The 18779-nt window shown below is 40.8% G+C and overlaps 1 protein-coding gene across 1 annotated transcript in view; it reads right to left on the bottom strand.

Moving 5' to 3' along the window:
- DSCAM (DS cell adhesion molecule) overlaps window positions 1-18779 on the bottom strand; it is a 703505-nt gene that overhangs the window by 240139 nt on the left and 444587 nt on the right. The window contains exon 11 of the mRNA XM_023193411.2: window positions 12539-12712. Within this exon, the coding sequence (XP_023049179.2) occupies window positions 12539-12712 (174 nt within the window). The remainder of the gene's footprint in view (window positions 1-12538; window positions 12713-18779) is intronic.

The raw sequence follows: 18779 nt of genomic DNA, 5'->3' as shown, positions 1-18779 counted from the left end.
TATAAGTAGGAGCTAAGCTTTGGGCACACAAAAGCATACAGAGTGCTATAATGGACTCGGGAGACTCAGAAGTGGGGAGGGTGGGAGAGAGGTGAGGGATAGAAAATGATATATTGAGTACAATGTACACTACTCAGATGATGGGTGCATTAAAATCCTAGACTTTACCACTAAACAATTCATCTGTGTCACCAAAGCCACTTGTACCCCTAAAGCTACTGAAATAGAAAAAAATTAAAAACAAAGAAAACACAAGTAACAGTTAAGGGGAAAGGTTACAGGTGGAGGGAAACGCAGATCTTTCCCTATCATAACCTTAACATATTATGAAGATACAATTTATTTAAATCACATGATGCTGGTGTGGACATTAAAGAAAAATAAATGCAAATGTATACATGAGCATTTGGGATGTGAGCATGAAAGCTTCCACTAATTAAGACCTTATATTTTTTCTTTGGCAAAGCACTCTGCTGTCCAAATATCTTATCATCTAATCCTCATAACTCCATTTTGCAGTTAAGGAACATGAAGCTTGGAAAGGTTCAAAAACTTTGCCAAAGTTTACACAACTAAGAGGCAGTGGAACTGGGATTTGAAGCATATTATCTGACATCAAAGTTCAAACTGTTAACAACAGTTACACAACCCATTAGAAGTTGCTAAACATTCTGGAATTATTTTTTGTAATAGTTTTATCTAAGTATAATTCACATAGCATAAAATTTGTGTTCTTATGCTTACTACAGCTCAGTGGTTTTTAGTATATTCACAGAGTTGTACAACCATTACCAATGTCTAACTCCAGAACATTTTGATCACCCCAAACGGAACCTTAGACTCACTGGCAACGACTACCATTCGTTGCCTCCCAGTCCCTGGCAAACATTAATCTACTTTCTGTCTCTGTGAATATTCCTATTTGAGGCATTTCATATAAAATGAATTAAATAATACATGGTCATTTGTGCCTAGCTTTTTTCACTTAGCAGAATGTATTCAAGGTTCATCTGTGTTGTAGCATGTATCTCTACCGCATTCATTTGTATGACTGAACAATATTCCATTATAGGACATACCACATGCTGTTACCCATTCACTAGTTGATGGGCATTTGGGTCATTTCCACTTTTTAGCAATTATGAATAATGTACCTATAAACATTCATATACCTGTTTCGTGTGGACAAATTTATCTTAGGTATATACTTAAGAGTAGAATTCATGGGTCATATGGCAACTCTAGGTTTTTAGACTTTTTGAGAAATGGTCAAATTGCTGTTCAAGGGGCTGCCCCATTTTCTATTCCCATCTGCAATATATGAGTGTCCCAATGTCTCCACAATCTCTTCAATAATGGCTATGTTTTTAAAAATATTTTAGCCATCCTAGTGAGTGTGAAGTGATATCTCATTGTGGTTTTGATTAGTAGTTTCCTCATCACTAATGATGTTGTGCATCTTTGACCGTTGGGGTATCTTCTTCAGATACATGTCCTTCCAAATCCTTTGTCCATTTTTTAAATTGGGTTGTTTTTCCATTGTTGGGTTGTAAGAGTTCTGGATATAATTTCCCTATCAGATATGTGATTTACAAATACTTTCTCCCAATCTCCAGATTGCCCTTTCATTTTCTTGATGCACAGAATGCTTTAATATTTACAGAGTCCAAATCATGTATTTTCCCTTTTGTTGCCTATGCCTTTGGTGTGATAGCTAGGAAACCGTTGCCTACCTCACAGACACAAAGATTTACTCCAATATTTTCTTCTAAAGGTTCTATAGTTTAAGCTCAAATTCAGGCATACAATTTGTTTTTGATTAATTTTTGTAAGTGGTGTCAGGAGGGACCCAACTTCATTCCCTTGTTCCAGAAAATTTATATTTCTACATTTACTCATTTAAGCCTTGTAACAGTACTCTGAGGTAATCTGAGAATTAAATATCAAAGGCACAGAGAGATTAAGTAACTTGCCCATGGTACACAGCTACTATTTTGGCAGTCAAGTTTTACTTGACTGCCCATTTTCTAAAATATCTTATCCTAAAACAAAACTAGCCTTTCAAAATATAAGGACTGGATGGGCTGTTCAACAAATTATGTTAAAACAATTAACTAACCATTTAAAGATATTAGCTCCTGCTCATTATTTGGAAAAGGTATTAGTTCCTACTCATAATTTCCATCACAATAAATTCCTTAAGCATGGAGAGTTAAATGACAAATATAGAATATTCATATTCTTGGGAGAGATAATTATTTTGTAAGCATGCTATAAGAAAAACCTGTTACATTTATCTACCTAAGAAATTTTAACCTGTAGAACAAACTGTAAAGTAGAATTAAATGTTTCATCCTTGTTGTAATGGCAAAGAGTCGGGATAGACTAACCTTTCCACATACAGTTAGGCCTTAATGACAGGAATGTGTACTAAGAAATATGTCCGTTAGGCAATTTCATCCTTGTGTGAACATCATAGAGTGCACTTACACAAACATGGGATAGCTTGTTACACACCTAGGCTATATGGTACAGCCTATTGTTCCTAGACTACAAGCCTATCAGCATGCTACCATACCAAATAGTGCAGGCAACTGTAATATGAGGGTGAACATTTGTATATTTAAACACATCTAAGCATAGAAAAGGTACAGTAACAATATGGTATAAAAGATAAAAAAGGTACACGTGTGTAGGGCACTTACTACAAATGGAGCTTGCAGAACGGGAGGTTTCTCTAAGTGAGTTAGGAGTAAGTGGTGAGTGAATGGGAAGGTCTAGGAAATTACTATCCATTACTGCACACTTGATAAACACTGGGCACTTCAGCTACCCTACATTTATAGAAAACTGTCTTTATTCAATATTAAACTTAGCTTACTGCAACATTTTACCTTATAAGCTTTTAAATTGTTTTAACGTTTGTTTTGTAACAACACATAGCTTAAAACACAAACATCTTGTACAGCTGCACGACAACATTTATTTTCTTTCTTTAAATCCTTTTTCTATAAGGTTTTTTTTTTTTTGAGACAGAGTCTCGCTCTGTCACCCAGGCTGGAGTGCAGTGGCTGGATCTCAGCTCACTGCAAGCTCCGCCTCCCGGGTTTACGCTATTCTCCTGCCTCAGCCTCCCGAGTAGCTGGGACTACAGGTGCCCGCCACCTCGCCCGGCTAATTTTTTGTATTTTTTAGTAGAGGCGGGGTTTCACCGGGTTAGCAAGGATGGTCTCGATCTCCTGACCTCGTGATCCGCCCGTCTCGGCCTCCCAAAAAGGATTTTTTTGAGCTTTTTCGTTGGAAACTAAGACAGATGCACACATTAGGTTGGGCCTACACAGGTTCAGGGTCATCAATATTACTGTCTTCCACCTCCATGCTGGCCGTCTTCAGGGCAGTATCACGCATGGAGCTGCCATCTCCTGTGATAACAATGCCTCCTCTGGACACCCCCTGAAGGACCTGCCTGAGCTGTTTTACAGTTAACTTTTTTTTATAAGCAGAAGGAGTAGACTAAAATAATTATAAACAAATAGTAAATACATAAACCACAAATAGTCATTTATTATTATTATCAATATTTTATAGTGTATATAATGTGTGCTCTGCTTTTGCACACTGGCACGGCAGTAGGTTTGCTATGTAAGCATCACCACAAACAAGAGAGTCATGCATTAAGTAACAATGTTAGGATGTTGTCCATTATAACATTCATTAGATGGATGTTGTCCATTACAGCACCATTATAATCTTAAGGGCCCTGTCATAGATGTGGTTCATCATTGACCAAAATGTTGTTATGCAACACATAATATATAACATAAAATTTGGATTGTGGGCCAGCCGTGGTGGGTTATTCCTGTAATCCCAACACTTTGGAAGGCCGAGGCAGGCAGATCATTGAGGTCAGGAGTTTGAGGCCAGCCTGGCCAACATGGTGAAACCACATCTCTACTAAAATACAAAAATTAGATGGGCATGGTGGTGGGTGCCTGAAGCCCAGCTACTTGGGAGGCTGAAGCAGGAAAATCACTTGAACCAGGAGATGGAGGTTACAGTGAGCTGAGATGGCACCACTGAACTCCAGCCTGGGCAACAAGAGAGACATTCCATCTCAAAAAAAAAAAAAAAAAAAAATCTGGATTGTGTGGGTCTATGTATATACTGTATGTGTGCACACACAAACATATGTATGTGTACATACACACATATATACAAATACACACATATATACATTCCAAGCAAACAGGGTCCTTGCCACTCCACAGACATAACCAACTTCTTCCTTCAGCCTTTGCCCCTGCTATTTCATTTGCCTGGAATGCTTTCTGCAAGACATATGCACACCTTGGTTTCTTACATCACTCTACCCCTGCCAGGCATTCTGTTATGTACCCGTCTGCATGTCTTTCTCTTCAAGGGAATATGTGCTCCATAACAGTGAACTAACACTCGGTCTTGTTCAGAGTGCACAGGATGTAGACCAATTCGTGACACTAGGGAGTGCTCAATGAACCCTGCTGATGGGCAAATGGGCGGATCTGGCCAGGGGCAGCCAGAAGACAGGAGGAGATGCAAAGGGAGCTAAGCAGGGACCCCACAGCCAAGGACCAAGTGGTAGTGCAGATGTCTCAGCAGATGCCAGTGTGGAAGGTCACGGCTGATTGAGGGCTCAGAACATTGTGGCCACAGGGGAAGGCCATGGAACAGAAGGACCTTAAATCAATTGAAAAACATTGAAATAGCCACAATTACCCCAAAGTTTAAAAATATATATAACATTTCATTTGCCTGGTAGAAGAGCGCCTCAGAACAGAAGGATGAAGAGGAGGAGAGGCAGGAGGAGGAGGAGGAGAAGAACAGTAAAGGGGAAAAATAAGATTTTTACTGGCCCCAGTAATTTTTTTAAAAGGCTGTTTATCCTTCTCCCTCACCAGGTACTGACGTCCCTGCTGTGAGCCACCGGATGTGCCCAGGTCCAAGAGCTGCCGTCTACCTTCAACTGTCCTCCCACAGAGTTGTTCTTCCCCAGCCCAAAGCATGCACTGCAAATCCCTACAGCTTCTCAACCCAGATCAAACTCCTTATTCCCCCAGAGCCATTTATTTCAGCATGATTACTGAGGGGAGCACAGTGGCTGAATCGCACTCCATGAATTGGTGATGCAGCTGTCTCCTTACCTAATTAGTTTGGATGCCTCCAGCTGCAAATGCAAAAACCCTGACCCACCTTGGCCTAGACAGCAAAGGCAATAAAGTCCCAGGTGATCTCATGTACTGCCACACATCACGGGGTCAAGAATTAAATGAGATAAACCTCTCCTGCAGAGTCCCACATTAAGAATACGGAAACCTTCTCCAGAAACTGCTCAAAAGAATTGTTGTTACATTTCATTGTTCAAATCCCGGTTATCTGACCATCCTTAAATCAAAGGGAGCTGCTGCCTTTGAGGAGTCCTGGCCAGGGCTCACACCCAGTGGCTTTGATGGATTTGGACTCTCCTGCTTAGGCAGGTGATGTGGCTTGCGGCGGGCTTCTCTCCAAAACAAGACTGCAAAAGAGTTCTGTTAGGCCGGGCGTGGTGGCTCAAGCCTGTAATCCCAGCACTTTGGGAGGCCGAGACGGGCGGATCACGAGGTCAGGAGATCGAGACCATCCTGGCTGACACGGTGAAACCCCGTCTCTACTAAAAAATACAAAAAGCTAGCCGGGCGAGGTGGCGGGCGCCTGTAGTCCCAGCTACTCGGGAGGCTGAGGCAGGAGAATGGCATAAACCTGGGAGGCGGAGCTTGCAGTGAGCTCAGATCTGGCCACTGCACTGCAGCCTGGGTGACAGAGCGTGACTCCATCTCAAAAAAAAAGAGTTCTGTTGTCACTGAGTGTACGGTGTCCGGGGCTGCTGGAACAAAGCTGCACAAACTGGGGGGCTTAACCAACAGCAATTTATTCTCACACCTTTCTGGGGGCTAAGTCCAAAATGACAGTTCCGGCAGGGCTGGAGTCCCTCTGAAGCTTCTACAGGAGACCCCTTCCTTGCCTGGCCAAGTGTCTCATGGCCTGTGGCAGCATAACTCCAATCTCTGTCTTCGCCCAGCTATGTTTTCCATTTGTGTCTGCATCCACATTGTCCCCTTTTTATAAGGACACCGGTCACATGGGATTAGGGATCCAGCCTACTTCAGTAGAACCTCATCTTCACTAATTATATCTGCTAGGTGCAAGGACACTATTTCCAAATGTGGTCACATAAGATACTGGAAGTTAGGAATTCAACATATAAATCTAGTGGGTGGACGGGAAATAATTCAACTTTCAGCACACAGAAAAGAGGGAAATTGAAACTGGAGCAGGGAACAAATTGCATCTACTAAATGAACCCTCCTGTTTTACAAATTCCTTTTTTACTCCAGGCAATCTTTAGCCAGTGCAATTTCAGGCAGACTTGGGAAGTGAAATGCTTCTGTTTGGGTGGAGCTCAGGATGCCCTACCAAGGGTGTGGCAGCTGCTGAGGGGTTTCCTTCACTAAGCGATGTCCCCTCCACCACACTTACTTTCCCTGGATTTCTCCCATGGTCTGCTTCTGCCTCCAGAAATTTATTCTCAAACAGTTCTGGGGGCCAGAAGTGCCAAATAAAAGTGCTGGCACAGCTGCAGTCCCTCTGAAGCTTCTGCGGGAGACCCTTCCTTGGAAAAATCCCCAGCAAAGTTGCAGATGTATCTGGCCACTGGAATTGAGAGGGAAGCAGGAGGGATCTGAGTGTTGCATATGCACAGGATAAACTGTTGGAGGGCTTCTGGAGGGGCTGGTGACTGTGAATTTAGGAAAATGCATAAGCTGGGTGTTCGTAAATCTGGGACGCCTCATATTCTATTTCAGGCACTAATTTGTCGTGTTTGCGAAGGCCTTAAACTATAATTCAGAAATGATGATTGATATGGTTTGGATCTGTGTTCCTACCCAAATCTCCTGTTCAATTGTAATTCCAGTGTTGGAGGAGGGGTCTGCTGGGAGGTGGTTGGCTCAGCAGCCTGAGTGATAATAAGGAGCCTGGGAAACATGTAGGGTTGATTCAAGGTGGCCGAAGCTTCACCATGGGATGCAGCTTGGGGCTGGGCTGCTTCCTCCTCCAGAGCAATGCTACAGGGACTGGAGATTTCCATTTAGCTAACTAGGGGTTAGGGTAAAGATCTGTGCATCCTGGTGGCAGCAGGTGAGAGCAGAAAGCAAAAGACGTTGACTGGATTATCCAGGCCTAGATACGGATTCTTTTGACAGGAAAGGAGATGGGTTATTATATGTCAGGCTCCATATATCTGCCCTGGCAACGGCAGGACTTGAGAGTGGCCTGAGGTCAAATCACAACATGGAGATCTGTCCGGAAATAGCAGAAATAGCCAAGACCCTGTGGACGGTCAGGTCAGAGCTGAGTTGAGTCGGTGCTTGCACATGTATGTGTATACACACACGCACTTGCATTCTGACGGTACAGAAATCTGATGGGCATAGCGACCCACAGACCTTCCCGGATTCAGCATGGAGGAGGAAGACCACATTACCTAGGCTGGACTGGAGCCCATGGGCTAACTGTGGGAGCTGGGGGCTTCATTAGATTCCAAGAGTAACTGACTCTCCAGGGAAGCACCTGCTCCTGTTTGATAAGCGGTGCTCTTTTGTCCTGCATGCGAGGATCAGAAAGGACCGATGCAGAGCAGCCCACAAAAGCAGAGCTGCTTGTTCACCGTAGGCCACAGGTTCATGCTGAAATCAGTGTTCCCGGAAACATGAGGCTTCAGATCACCCAGTGGCAGAAAGCTGGGAGCAGGGAGGATGTAATTTGGGCATCTGAGACAAACCTTAGCGATGGCTATCAATTTAAGAGATTCAGTGGTTTTTGGAGCTGTGAAAGGAAATTAAATTTTGGGACCCTAAACTTCTGTAGCCGAAGAGAAAAGTCAAGCTGGGAATTGGGTCACACAAACCTGCCTCCACCTTTTGGTTCCTAAACAAGATGGCTACAAGATGAAAAGTGACACGCTTCCCTCATATTTTGCCCACAAGGAAATTCCTGGTGAGCTGTTAAAACTTCACCATGGCAATGCAACTTGATAGTTTATCTTTACAGATGCAGTAGCCCTGCCCACCAGACACAAATGCGTAACTGAATGTTCCCCTTCCCATTTTGTCTGTGGTATGTAAAATGCACATTTCCCAGTTTTCCTCTGCCCCTTTTGTTTATGTGAAAACTGTCTGCTTCTCAATATCTCGTCCTTTCCCCTTTAAATTTGGAGTCCTCAAAATCACCTTTGGAGAAGGGAATAGACCTGTCTCCCAAGCACATCCTAACTTTGGCAAATAAATATCCTAAAATGATTGAGACTTGTCTCGTTATTTTCCTCGATTGACAGAGCTATTTTTTTTTTTTTTTTTTTTTTTTTTAACATAAAGGCATTCCCTGGGCCTCAAACAGTTCTTGGTTGGGGGAAGGGGCACATATGTGGCATAGTTTCTGCAGCCCCTGAATGGCCTGGAGCATAGGGCAGGATGTCATCACCAGAAGCCAAATTTGATTGCAAGCAGAGCCTACTCCCTCTGCCTTTTCTGCCAAGGCTCCTAATCGTTATCTCACATGATAATTATTTTGGGTAAAACATAAACCAGAATTGTGATGACAGTGTAGACTCACAGGCAGGAACCCCGACAGAGCTGGACAGATTTGCATGCAGTAACCTTCCATCCCATTGACTGCTTTCCATGACAATTCCATACATGCTTGCCGGCTTTCTTCTTTGCCTGTGGCTTCCTTATGCTTGATTCAATAACAACAACAAAAAGATGTGTGCGCGCGCACGCGTGTGTGTGTGTGGTGGGTGTTTACCTTTAAAATGCTTTATTGTTGGAGTGCTGTTTCTTGAAAGCAGTAAGAAAATTTCCCATATAGGAGACTCATCTGTGCAGGGTTCACAGGATCCCACAGTGAACCCCCAGAAGCAGGTCCCATCAGGAGAGTTTGGGTCTTTAAATTATGTTTACAGCCAGCACCAGGCCATCCTGGGAGTCCAGACTTCCTGCAGGAGCAGCTGTCTTAATTTCCTGACGTCATCCAATCAGACAGCAAGGTCTCCCCTACTGAATTTAGAAATATTTGCAGCCCATTTTTAAAAATGACTTATAGAAAAGGGAGGGTACTTAATGTGTTTATTTAGACCAGTAAACTCTCCTTTATATCTATTTTTTTTTTTTTTTTCAGTTTGAGATCCTCAAACACTTTACTGATTGTTCGTAAACAACCAGGGTTAGGAAAAAGACATTCACCATTAGAGTTTCTAAAGACACCACTCCAGGGCTGAGCTTTGGATGAGTATTACACAAGGATGAATATACCTCTCCATGGGCCATGGAGGTCCTCTTTCTTCTTCCTTTTTCCTAGCCTGTGGCCTTTTAAACTTTTTTCAGAATAACTTTCTGGAAATGCTACTATGCATGGCACCATCAATATATTTTCTCTTTCTTTCCAACCAAAGAATCACTTACTCTAGGTATGTATTGGAATTCTTATTTAGAACATCTTATATCATACAATGTGTTTTCACATGTGTTATTCCGTTTAATTTTCATAACTCTATGAAGATGGCATAGTTCTTCCTATTTACTAGGCCCAGAGAGGTAAACTAAAACAAACAGCCACAGAGAGGTGCATTTAACTTATTTAAATCCACCTCTCCATGATTAGCTTGTATTAGGTTACGAATCTAAAATGTGGCCAACTCCATCATCTCTCTTTGAACTGTGTTCACTTTGAGCGTTCTCCTCTCCCATCTCCTCCATGTACTGCAAAACATTCGAACAGACAGTTACTCTTGCCTGGCATCTTTCAGTTTCCTGTATCTGCTTTCTCTGCCTCCTCTCCCTGGAACACCTTCTCTAGCCTCAACAGTCCTGCCTTTTGAAGCCCCTTGTGTCTTTAAGACTGAACTCAGATGCTGCAGCTTTTCATTCCGTAGTTTCTTAGTCAACTGAGGCTGCTGTAACAAAGTGCCACACTTTGGTGGCTTCCCAACAACGGAAATGTATTCCTCACAGTTCTAAGGCCGGAAGTCTGAGATGGGGCTGCCAACAGGGGCAGGTTCTAGCATCCTCCTCTAGGTCGCCACCTTCCTGTGTATCCTTGCATGGTAGAAACAGAGAACAGGAGAGCTCTCTGGGGTCCCTTCGATAAGGACACTAATTCCATCCCTGAGGGCTCCCCCTTTGTGAACCAATCACTTCTCAAAGGACTCAGCTTCTAATATCATCACACTGGGGGTAACATATGGACACTAAAGGGACACAGACATTCAGTTCATTGCACATGGTCACTGATTCTACAAACAGAAGCAAATCACACCCTCTTCATGCACCCTGGTGTTCTGGGCTCTGTTCTACCAATTGTGTATTCTGCCAGACAGGAATTGGACATATACCCACCCAATTATCCCCAGAGAGCAAAAGCTCCCAGAGGGCAGGGGCCAGTTCATCTCCTTAGTCCTCCCTGATGCTGTACAACTACCACTGAGTACAGAGATCTGGAGACAGGACGTGTGGGAGCATCTTCTATTCTTGAAGGCTATTTTCCATGAAGCTTTCTTTAATTCCCCCAAGACGACATTTCCTTAATTCCCCCATCCTCCTCTGAATGTCACAGACATGATCCATGTGACTCTTCAGCCTGCATTATAATCAGTGGCTTCTATCTTCTTGCTGGTTATCTCCCCTTCCAAAACACAAGGCCTGTCACTCATGAGGGTAAGGTCCATGGTTGATTATACTTGTATCCTTCATAGGGTTTTATATATATTAGGTCCTAGATATGTGTTTATGGATTAGAAAATTATCTTATACATTTAAAATCTATTAAAATAACTGCAAAATACACCCCTTTCATTGGGGAAAGATGGACCAACTCTGGTCAACACTGCTCCTCTGATTTTAGGTTTCCATATTATTTCATCAATTTATAACTTTCAAAAATTACCATTTCAGCTCTGGATTTAAATGATACCACAATTTGCTATCAAATTCTTGCATATCATTTCCTCTAGAGCATATGATTTAAAAGTCAAAAACTAGGTACTGAGTACGTGCAAAATATATTCTAAAACAACCCCATTTCGTAATTATAATCCATTTCACAATATAAAAGTTTAATAAATAAACACTCGAATGTTTTTATTGTTCTGTCGGAAATAGTGGACTAACTAAAATATATTCAGTGAGTGAGGATCGATACTTGTCTGTTTAGCTAGCCTTTCACTATCGTACACACACAAATGCACACACCTCTGAACGTCACTTTTAAATCCCATCCTTCTAATAAATCATATGGTAGAGACTTTTCCAAAGAATCCATAGCAGAAATAAAGTTAAATAAAAAGAGGAAATCCGAGGGCCAGGCATGGTGGCTCACGCCTGTAATCCCAGTGCTCTGGGAGGCCAAGAGGGGAGGATCACTTGAGGCAAGGAGTTTGAGACCAACCTGGGCAACAAAGTGAGACCCTCATCTTTACAAAAAATGTTAAAAAAAAAAAAAAACCGTTGGACTCAGTGGCATACACTGGTAGTCTTAGCTACTAAGAAAGCTGAGGTAGGAGAATCCCTTGAGTTCAGGAGTTCGAGGCTGCAGTGAGCTTTGATGGCACCACTGCACTCCAGCCTGGGCAAAAGAGTGAACCTCTGCCTCAAAAAAAAAAAAAAAAAACAAAACAAAAAACAACAACAACAAAAAAAAAACAAAAACAAAAACATGAGAGGGGAGTTTGAATAAAGCCTTGTAATCAAGAATAAATCACAGTTCATTCAATGGAAAATTACATACATGGGCATAAGCCATTCACTGTAAACTAGATGCACCATCATTTGTTAATAAGCATGACTCAGTAAAACTGGTTCACTTTATATCCTTTACTTGGTTGCCAGTGACCAATGTATGAAAATAATTTCATTATAAAGCACCTTTTTGTATATATTGGGCCAGCAGCGCCAGCATTAAGCCTAGTCCTAGACATTTCTGTTGTGTAGTTGTTTACTAGTCACTTGATTTTAAAATGGTCATTAAAAGGAAATCCATGGACAAGCCAGCTTGCAAATAACAAAATGCATGACAAAAGGCTTTGTAAAGAGCACATCTGAGGCCATGTATTGGGTTTTTCCACAGGAAAATCAACAGGGTAGCAATGTGTGTATTAAAGGCAAAGACCTACTCATCTGCTAGGTTGCCCAGAGCCCATACCAATGGCTGTGAGAACCAAAGGGAGAGAAGAATGTGGCTCATGCTCCACACACAAGGGGCCCTGGGCACGCTGTCAACAACTGGCTGGACGTTTACCATCTTCTCCAATCATGTTTCCAGAACAACAAAACTTTAAACCCAGATATATCACACCAATGGGTCTCCTTTTGTGTTGATTTCAAACAGGTATGCATGGAGACAATTGAAAATGGCAGCCCCCAGAGACCTATGCATTTAAACTAGGTAAAACAAAGCATTTCTTCTCTCTTACTTTTAACCGTGAGGTACATGGACTTGCTGACGTCTGCGCCCACATCGTTGCTGACCTTGCAGAGGTAGTAGCCACTGTCTTCCTCCACGACATGCTTGATCAGCAACGACCCATTGCTGAGAACTTGGATTCGGCCATTTAGGGCAATTGGCTGGAACTGGGGAACCCCAGCACCTGAGACAGAAAAAGAAAGAGGAGCAGTGATGCAAACGTGAGAACGTATGGGAACACAATGAGTTCAAGTACGCCCAGACTCATAAAGAGAAGCACCAGACACTTCACACAGATCCCATAAGGCAGTCACGGGATACAGCAGGTTTTTCTTTCCTTCCTCCAATATTAAAATTCTTGTTTAGAGAGAAAAGCATTTATTTGAAATGACAGTATTTCAGACTCTGAGATAAAAAACTAACAGAACTTACAGATAGTTTCTATATAAAAAGCCAAATTTGATGAGTGTTAAGTAGCTGATAAATTATTCAAAGAAATCACAGTAGAACCACCACAGAAGCAGACAACTCTCACGGTGCTAAATAAATTCCTTGTGTTCCCAGGGACTTAATACGAATGTAAACAAGGAGTGCTCCAGGGACATAGCATTTGAAGTCTTTGCTCACTGCACATGTCTGAGGCTACAAAGAGAATAGGAATACTGCAGGTTTTTCTTAAAGGGTGGTGATATTCTGGTCTAGAAACACAATACACTGTTAATATCATTTAATGTTATTTAAATAAATACATCAGATTAGTGCAGTAAGACGGCACAGAATTAAAACGCCACTCTCCTCAGAGGGTTTCCATGCAAGGAGGAAATGGCACGGATATGATATGCTGTTATAATGACTGTGATATGATTCATATGAAGGATTCATATACAACTATGTAAAAAAAAAAAGGATTTTAGCAATAATGAAACAGACTATGAAGGTCCTACAAGAGTTCTGGGAAGATGGTGATTTGGATGAACCTGCCATGCTGCCTGCTTCTGGCCTGGAGGAGTTGGGTGGGATGGAAGAATGGAATTCAGGCCCTGAAAGATTCTCCCAGGGCATTTTTCTTCTCTGGCCTGAGTGTCTGGGGACTTGAGGGGAAAGCTCTGGGGTGAGGATCTTCCTGGAGGAAGCTCAACATTTGGGCCAAGGATGTGTTCTAGAGAGAAGCTGCTAACTCCCTGGCCCAAGAACCTACACAGGAGCTGAACAGGTCAGCCATCTCCACAGGCCTTAAACAGGAAACTTCAGAATTTGCATCTGAGGACAGGAGAAGGGAAGATAATTTCTCCTGCTGTCTCTACCCCTAATGACAGCTTGTATACTGGTCTCACTTGAGGTCACAATGGCAGAGACTGTGGCTGTGCCTTCCTTTCCCATGTTTCTGGTTTAGATTTCTCAGCAACTGGTCTCTAGCCCCGCTGAAGAGACGAGAGAAACTGATAATGTTCCTAAGGGGACCTTTCACACTGAATAAGGAGATCAAGTAGAATCCCTGCAACAGGTGGTTCCCATCAAAATGGAACTGCTAGAGGGGACATACAACAACCTGAATTTTTTTTTTTTTTTTTTTTTTTTTTGAGATGGAGTCTTGCTCTCTCACCCAGGCTGGAGTGCAGTGGCACAATCTTAGCTCACTGCAACCTCCACCTCCTAGGTTCAAGGGACTCTCCTGCTAATCCCAGCTACTCGAGAGGCTGAGGCAGAGAACTGCTTGAGCTTGAACCTGGGAGGCAGAGGATGCAGTGAGCCAAGATCATGCCACTGCACTCCAGCCTGGGTGACAGAGCGAGACTCCGTCTCAAAAAAAAAAAAAAAAAAAAAAGAAAAGAAAGAAAGAAAAATGAAATTACATGAATGTAGATTGATAAGAATATCAATTTTACTGACAGATAACATTATTTTCTACATAATCAAAAAGTGTAAACAAAAAAGTTGCTGTAACTATGAGTTTAGCAAAGTCATGGGACACAACATCGATATACAAAAATTAATGTCAATTTCATTTACATATAATAGTAACATCCAATTGGGAATAAAAATTAAAAAGAAAATAAATTGGCAAAAAACATGAAATATTTAGAATAAATATAACAAAATATGTGCAAGACCAGCCCACTTAAAATTGTAAAAGTCATTGAAAACTAAATAAGACCTAAATAATTAGAGAGTTATACCATGTTCATGAATAAAAATGCTTAACATTTTCAGAAAGAGGTTGGTAATCTTTTTCTGTGAAGGCCAGTGTGTAAATATTTTAAACTCAGCAGGTCATACAGTCTCTATCACAAGTACTCATCTCTGCCACTGAATCATGAAAGTAGCCATAGAAAATACAGAAACAAAATAGCATGATTGTGCTTCATAACAACTTATTGGCAGGCCATGATAGCTCACACCTGTAATCCCAGCACTCTGGGAGACCAGAGTGGGGGCATGGCTTGAGATCAGGAGTTTGAGACCAGCCAGGGTCATGGGGTGAGACCTCATTTCTATAAAAAATTTTAAAAATTAGCTGGACATGTTAGGTCATGCCTGTAGTCTCAGCTACTCCCAATGCACTGAGAGGGTGAGGTGGGTTTGAGGTTACAGTGAGCTCCACTGTACTCTAGCCTGGGTGACAGTGAGACTTTGTCTCTAAAACAAGTGGAGGAGGAGGAAAGGGAGGAGAAGGAGGAAGGGGAGGAGGAAGAGAAGGAGGAGTCTTCAAAAATACTGAATCTGAGAAGAATTGATTTTTGTCCTAGCATATTGTGACAAATGTTGGTGATCATTATGAGGAAATAAGATAGTCTAAAATACTTATTTACAAAAGCAAAAACAGGTTGTGGACCGAATTTGAATTGTGGCCCACAGTTTTCTGATATCTGATTTAAAGGTAATTGAGAGAAATGTAATATAGGATAATTGTACATTTAGAAGGTGGAGCATCTACTAACAAAACTCACATGTTTGCATTAGTTCTTTATTACATACATAAAATACGAATTTTCATAAAATGGTTATAAGTAGAAAATGTTTTTAAAATTCTTCTTTTCATAAGGAATTCAAAGTCAGGGACAAAAACATTTTTTAAAACATAACAGTATTTTATTATCTCTTCAATATGTTGCTTTCCTCACTCGGGCTAATGAGTATTTTATAAAGTGAGACTAAAAGGACAACCATTTTTATCCCTAAATCTGCTCCCTCCTTGGAAATAAATTACCAAATGTACAAAATTCAGAATTATACCAGCAACTTGTATAATATAGATAATTTAAAACTTAATTCATGTGAGACATTTACATGGCGAAGAAACATATGAAAAAAAGCTCATCATCACTGGTCATTAGAGAAATGCAAATCAAAACTAGAATGAGATACCATCTCATGCCGGTTATAATGGTGATCATTAAAAAGTGAGGAAACAATAGATGCTGGAAAGGATGTGGAGAAATAGGAACGCTTTCACACTGTTAGTGGGAGTGTAAATTAGTTCGACCATTGTGGAAGACAATGGGGCGATTCCTCAAGGACCTAGAACCAGGAATACCATTTGACCCAGCCATCCCATTACTGGGTATATAACCCAAAGGGTTATAAATCATTTTACTATAAAGACACATGCACATGTATGTTTATTGCTGCACTATTTACAATAGCAAAGACTTGGAACCAACCCAAATGCCCATCAATGACAGACTGGATAAGGAAAATGTGGCACATATATACCATGGAATACTATACAGCCATAAAATAGAATGAGTTCATGTTCTTTGCATGAAGCTGGAAACCATCGTTCTTAGCAAACTAACACAGGAACAGAAAACCAAACACTGCATGTTCTCACTCATAAGTGGGAGTTGAACAATGAGAACACATGGACACAGGGAAGGGAACATCACATACTGGGGTCTGTGAGGGAGTAGGGCAAAGGGAGGGAGAACATTAGGACAAATACCTAATGCATCCAGGGCTTAAAACCTACATGACAGGTTGATCGGTGCAGCAAACCACCATGGCACATGTATACCTTTGTAACAAACCTGCACGTTCTGCACATGTATCCCAGAACTTAAAGTATAAAAAAAAAAAAAACAAAAACAAAAACTTAATTCATATGAAAGTTCACAGAAGATTTTGGTGGCTTTTTTTTTTTTTTTTTTTTTTTTTTTTTGAGACAGGGTCTTGCTCTATTGCCCAGCTTGGAGGGCAGTGACAGCATCATAGCTCACTGTGGCCTCAAACTCCTGGGTTCAAGCAATCCGCCCACCTCAGCCTCCCAAGTAGCTGGGACTACAATACAAGCAGACTTCACCACACCCTGCTAAGCTTTTAAAATTTTTTTGTAAAGATGGGGTCTTGCTATGTTGCTCAGACTGTCTGAAACTCTTGGCCACAATTGATCCTTCCACTTTAGCCTCCCAAAGTGTTGGGATAACAGGCATGAGCCATTGGGCTTGGCCTAAAATGCTTGAGAAAAAATAAATACATCAGTATATGACTGGTTGATTTTGAAAAACAATTAATGAAAGCTATTTACCAGTTTACTTATTGGGATTTAAAGCATGAAAATTTTGGATTAGGGAATCTGAATTTTTTTTTGTCAAAAATTCAAATAGTAAAAAAGTAAATGCCTTCGGAGGGATTATGGACTTTCTAATAGTTTCTCAACATAAAATAATGTATTCTTTGTTTTTATGCAAATTGATTTTATTAATTACTGAGCACTTGTACTGTGACAGATACTGGGTGAGGATCTATGGCTAAAAAGATCAATGGAAAGATCTTTTTCTCCTTCCTTTCTCCCTCCCCTTCAGTCCTAACTCTGGGGAATTCCAGCTGCCATGTTTTGAGCTGTTCCTTGGAGAGGCTCCCATGGGAAGGAACTGGGGGTGGTCGAGAAACTAAAGCGTATCAACCATCACAGGAATGAGCTTGGGACAAGATCCTCTCACAGCTAAGCTCTGAAATGACTGCATCCCAGCCAATCCCTTGGCTTCAGTGTTGGGGAGACCATGAACCAGAGGTCTCAGCTAAGCCACACATGCATTCCAGACCTACAGAAATGGGAAGCTATTAAATGTATATCATCTTAAGCCACTAAATTGGGATAATTTGTTACACAGCCATAGATTCCTAACATATGTGTAAAATTAAAGTTACATAACATTTAAGCTTCTTAACTTGTAAAATGGAAATAATGATAGAACCTTCATCATAGGATGGTAAAAGGACTAAAGTTCTTGAACTATGTATTGGTAAGGCTCATAGTAAGCAAACAACTTTGTGCTTTATAACGTTCTGTTTTTAATTATTTAATAATTTTAAGATTGTATGGCTTTCTGTCTTTCCCATTCCGCAAGAATAAGGACCATGTTGCAGTGAATGTCTCCACTCATCAATCAGTCCATCAATAGAGAGAAATATATAGTGGTAGGCAAGCTGTATGCCTAACTCAGGGAGAAGAATTTTGGACCAAAGGTGATGCATCTTCAAATCTTAAAATATATTGCCATATTTACAATACACTGCCTTAAAACCGTACTGTTATCTCATTCAGCACTAGCTGAGGGTTAATTTTTTCCTCAAACATGTATGCTATTAATCTTTTAAATCTTCATCAATACTATACATCACTATTTCAATTTGCACATTTTGGCAGATTTTTGTATTTTTTTGTTTGTTTTTCTTTATAGATAATTTTGAGCATCATGAATGTATTGGTCATCTATATTTGTTCTTTGGTAAACAGCCTATTTGTATCCCTTACCCATTTTTCTACTGAGCTTTTGTCTTTTTCTTCATTTTCCAAAGCATGTTAGGTTATAAGGAAGTGTTTCTATGTAATTATTTTAGAAAACTCTTTTTTTGTTCTTGTTGCTTTAATCACAATAGGATGTTGAATATTATTAGCTACCTTTTAATCATATATTGAGATAATCATATGCTTTTTTCTCCTGCAAAATTATACTGCATTTTAAAATAATTTGGTTTTTATAAATTATCAAATTACTTCTTGTAGATATTGTGTTCATTAGTGTAAGGATAATAGATTTATTGGAAGTTAAAATTAAGGAAAAAGCCTTCAACTTCTATTTAAGTGCTTAAATTTGTAACACACTTTGAAAATCAGTAAAGGCTATTGATGTCTTTCTCAAAGTTGACTGTAAATTGAGAGTAGATGCAGTCCAATACACATAAGCTGAAAACTCAACCAAATATAGGATTGAAAAAATATAACCATAAGATAGGTAATCTAAAAATTT

Source organism: Piliocolobus tephrosceles, chromosome 19, assembly GCF_002776525.5.
Source record: "Piliocolobus tephrosceles isolate RC106 chromosome 19, ASM277652v3, whole genome shotgun sequence".
NCBI classification, from domain to species: domain Eukaryota; kingdom Metazoa; phylum Chordata; class Mammalia; order Primates; family Cercopithecidae; genus Piliocolobus; species Piliocolobus tephrosceles.
Note: the sequence above shows the minus strand (reverse complement) of the source record. Positions and strands in the feature narration are given on the sequence as shown.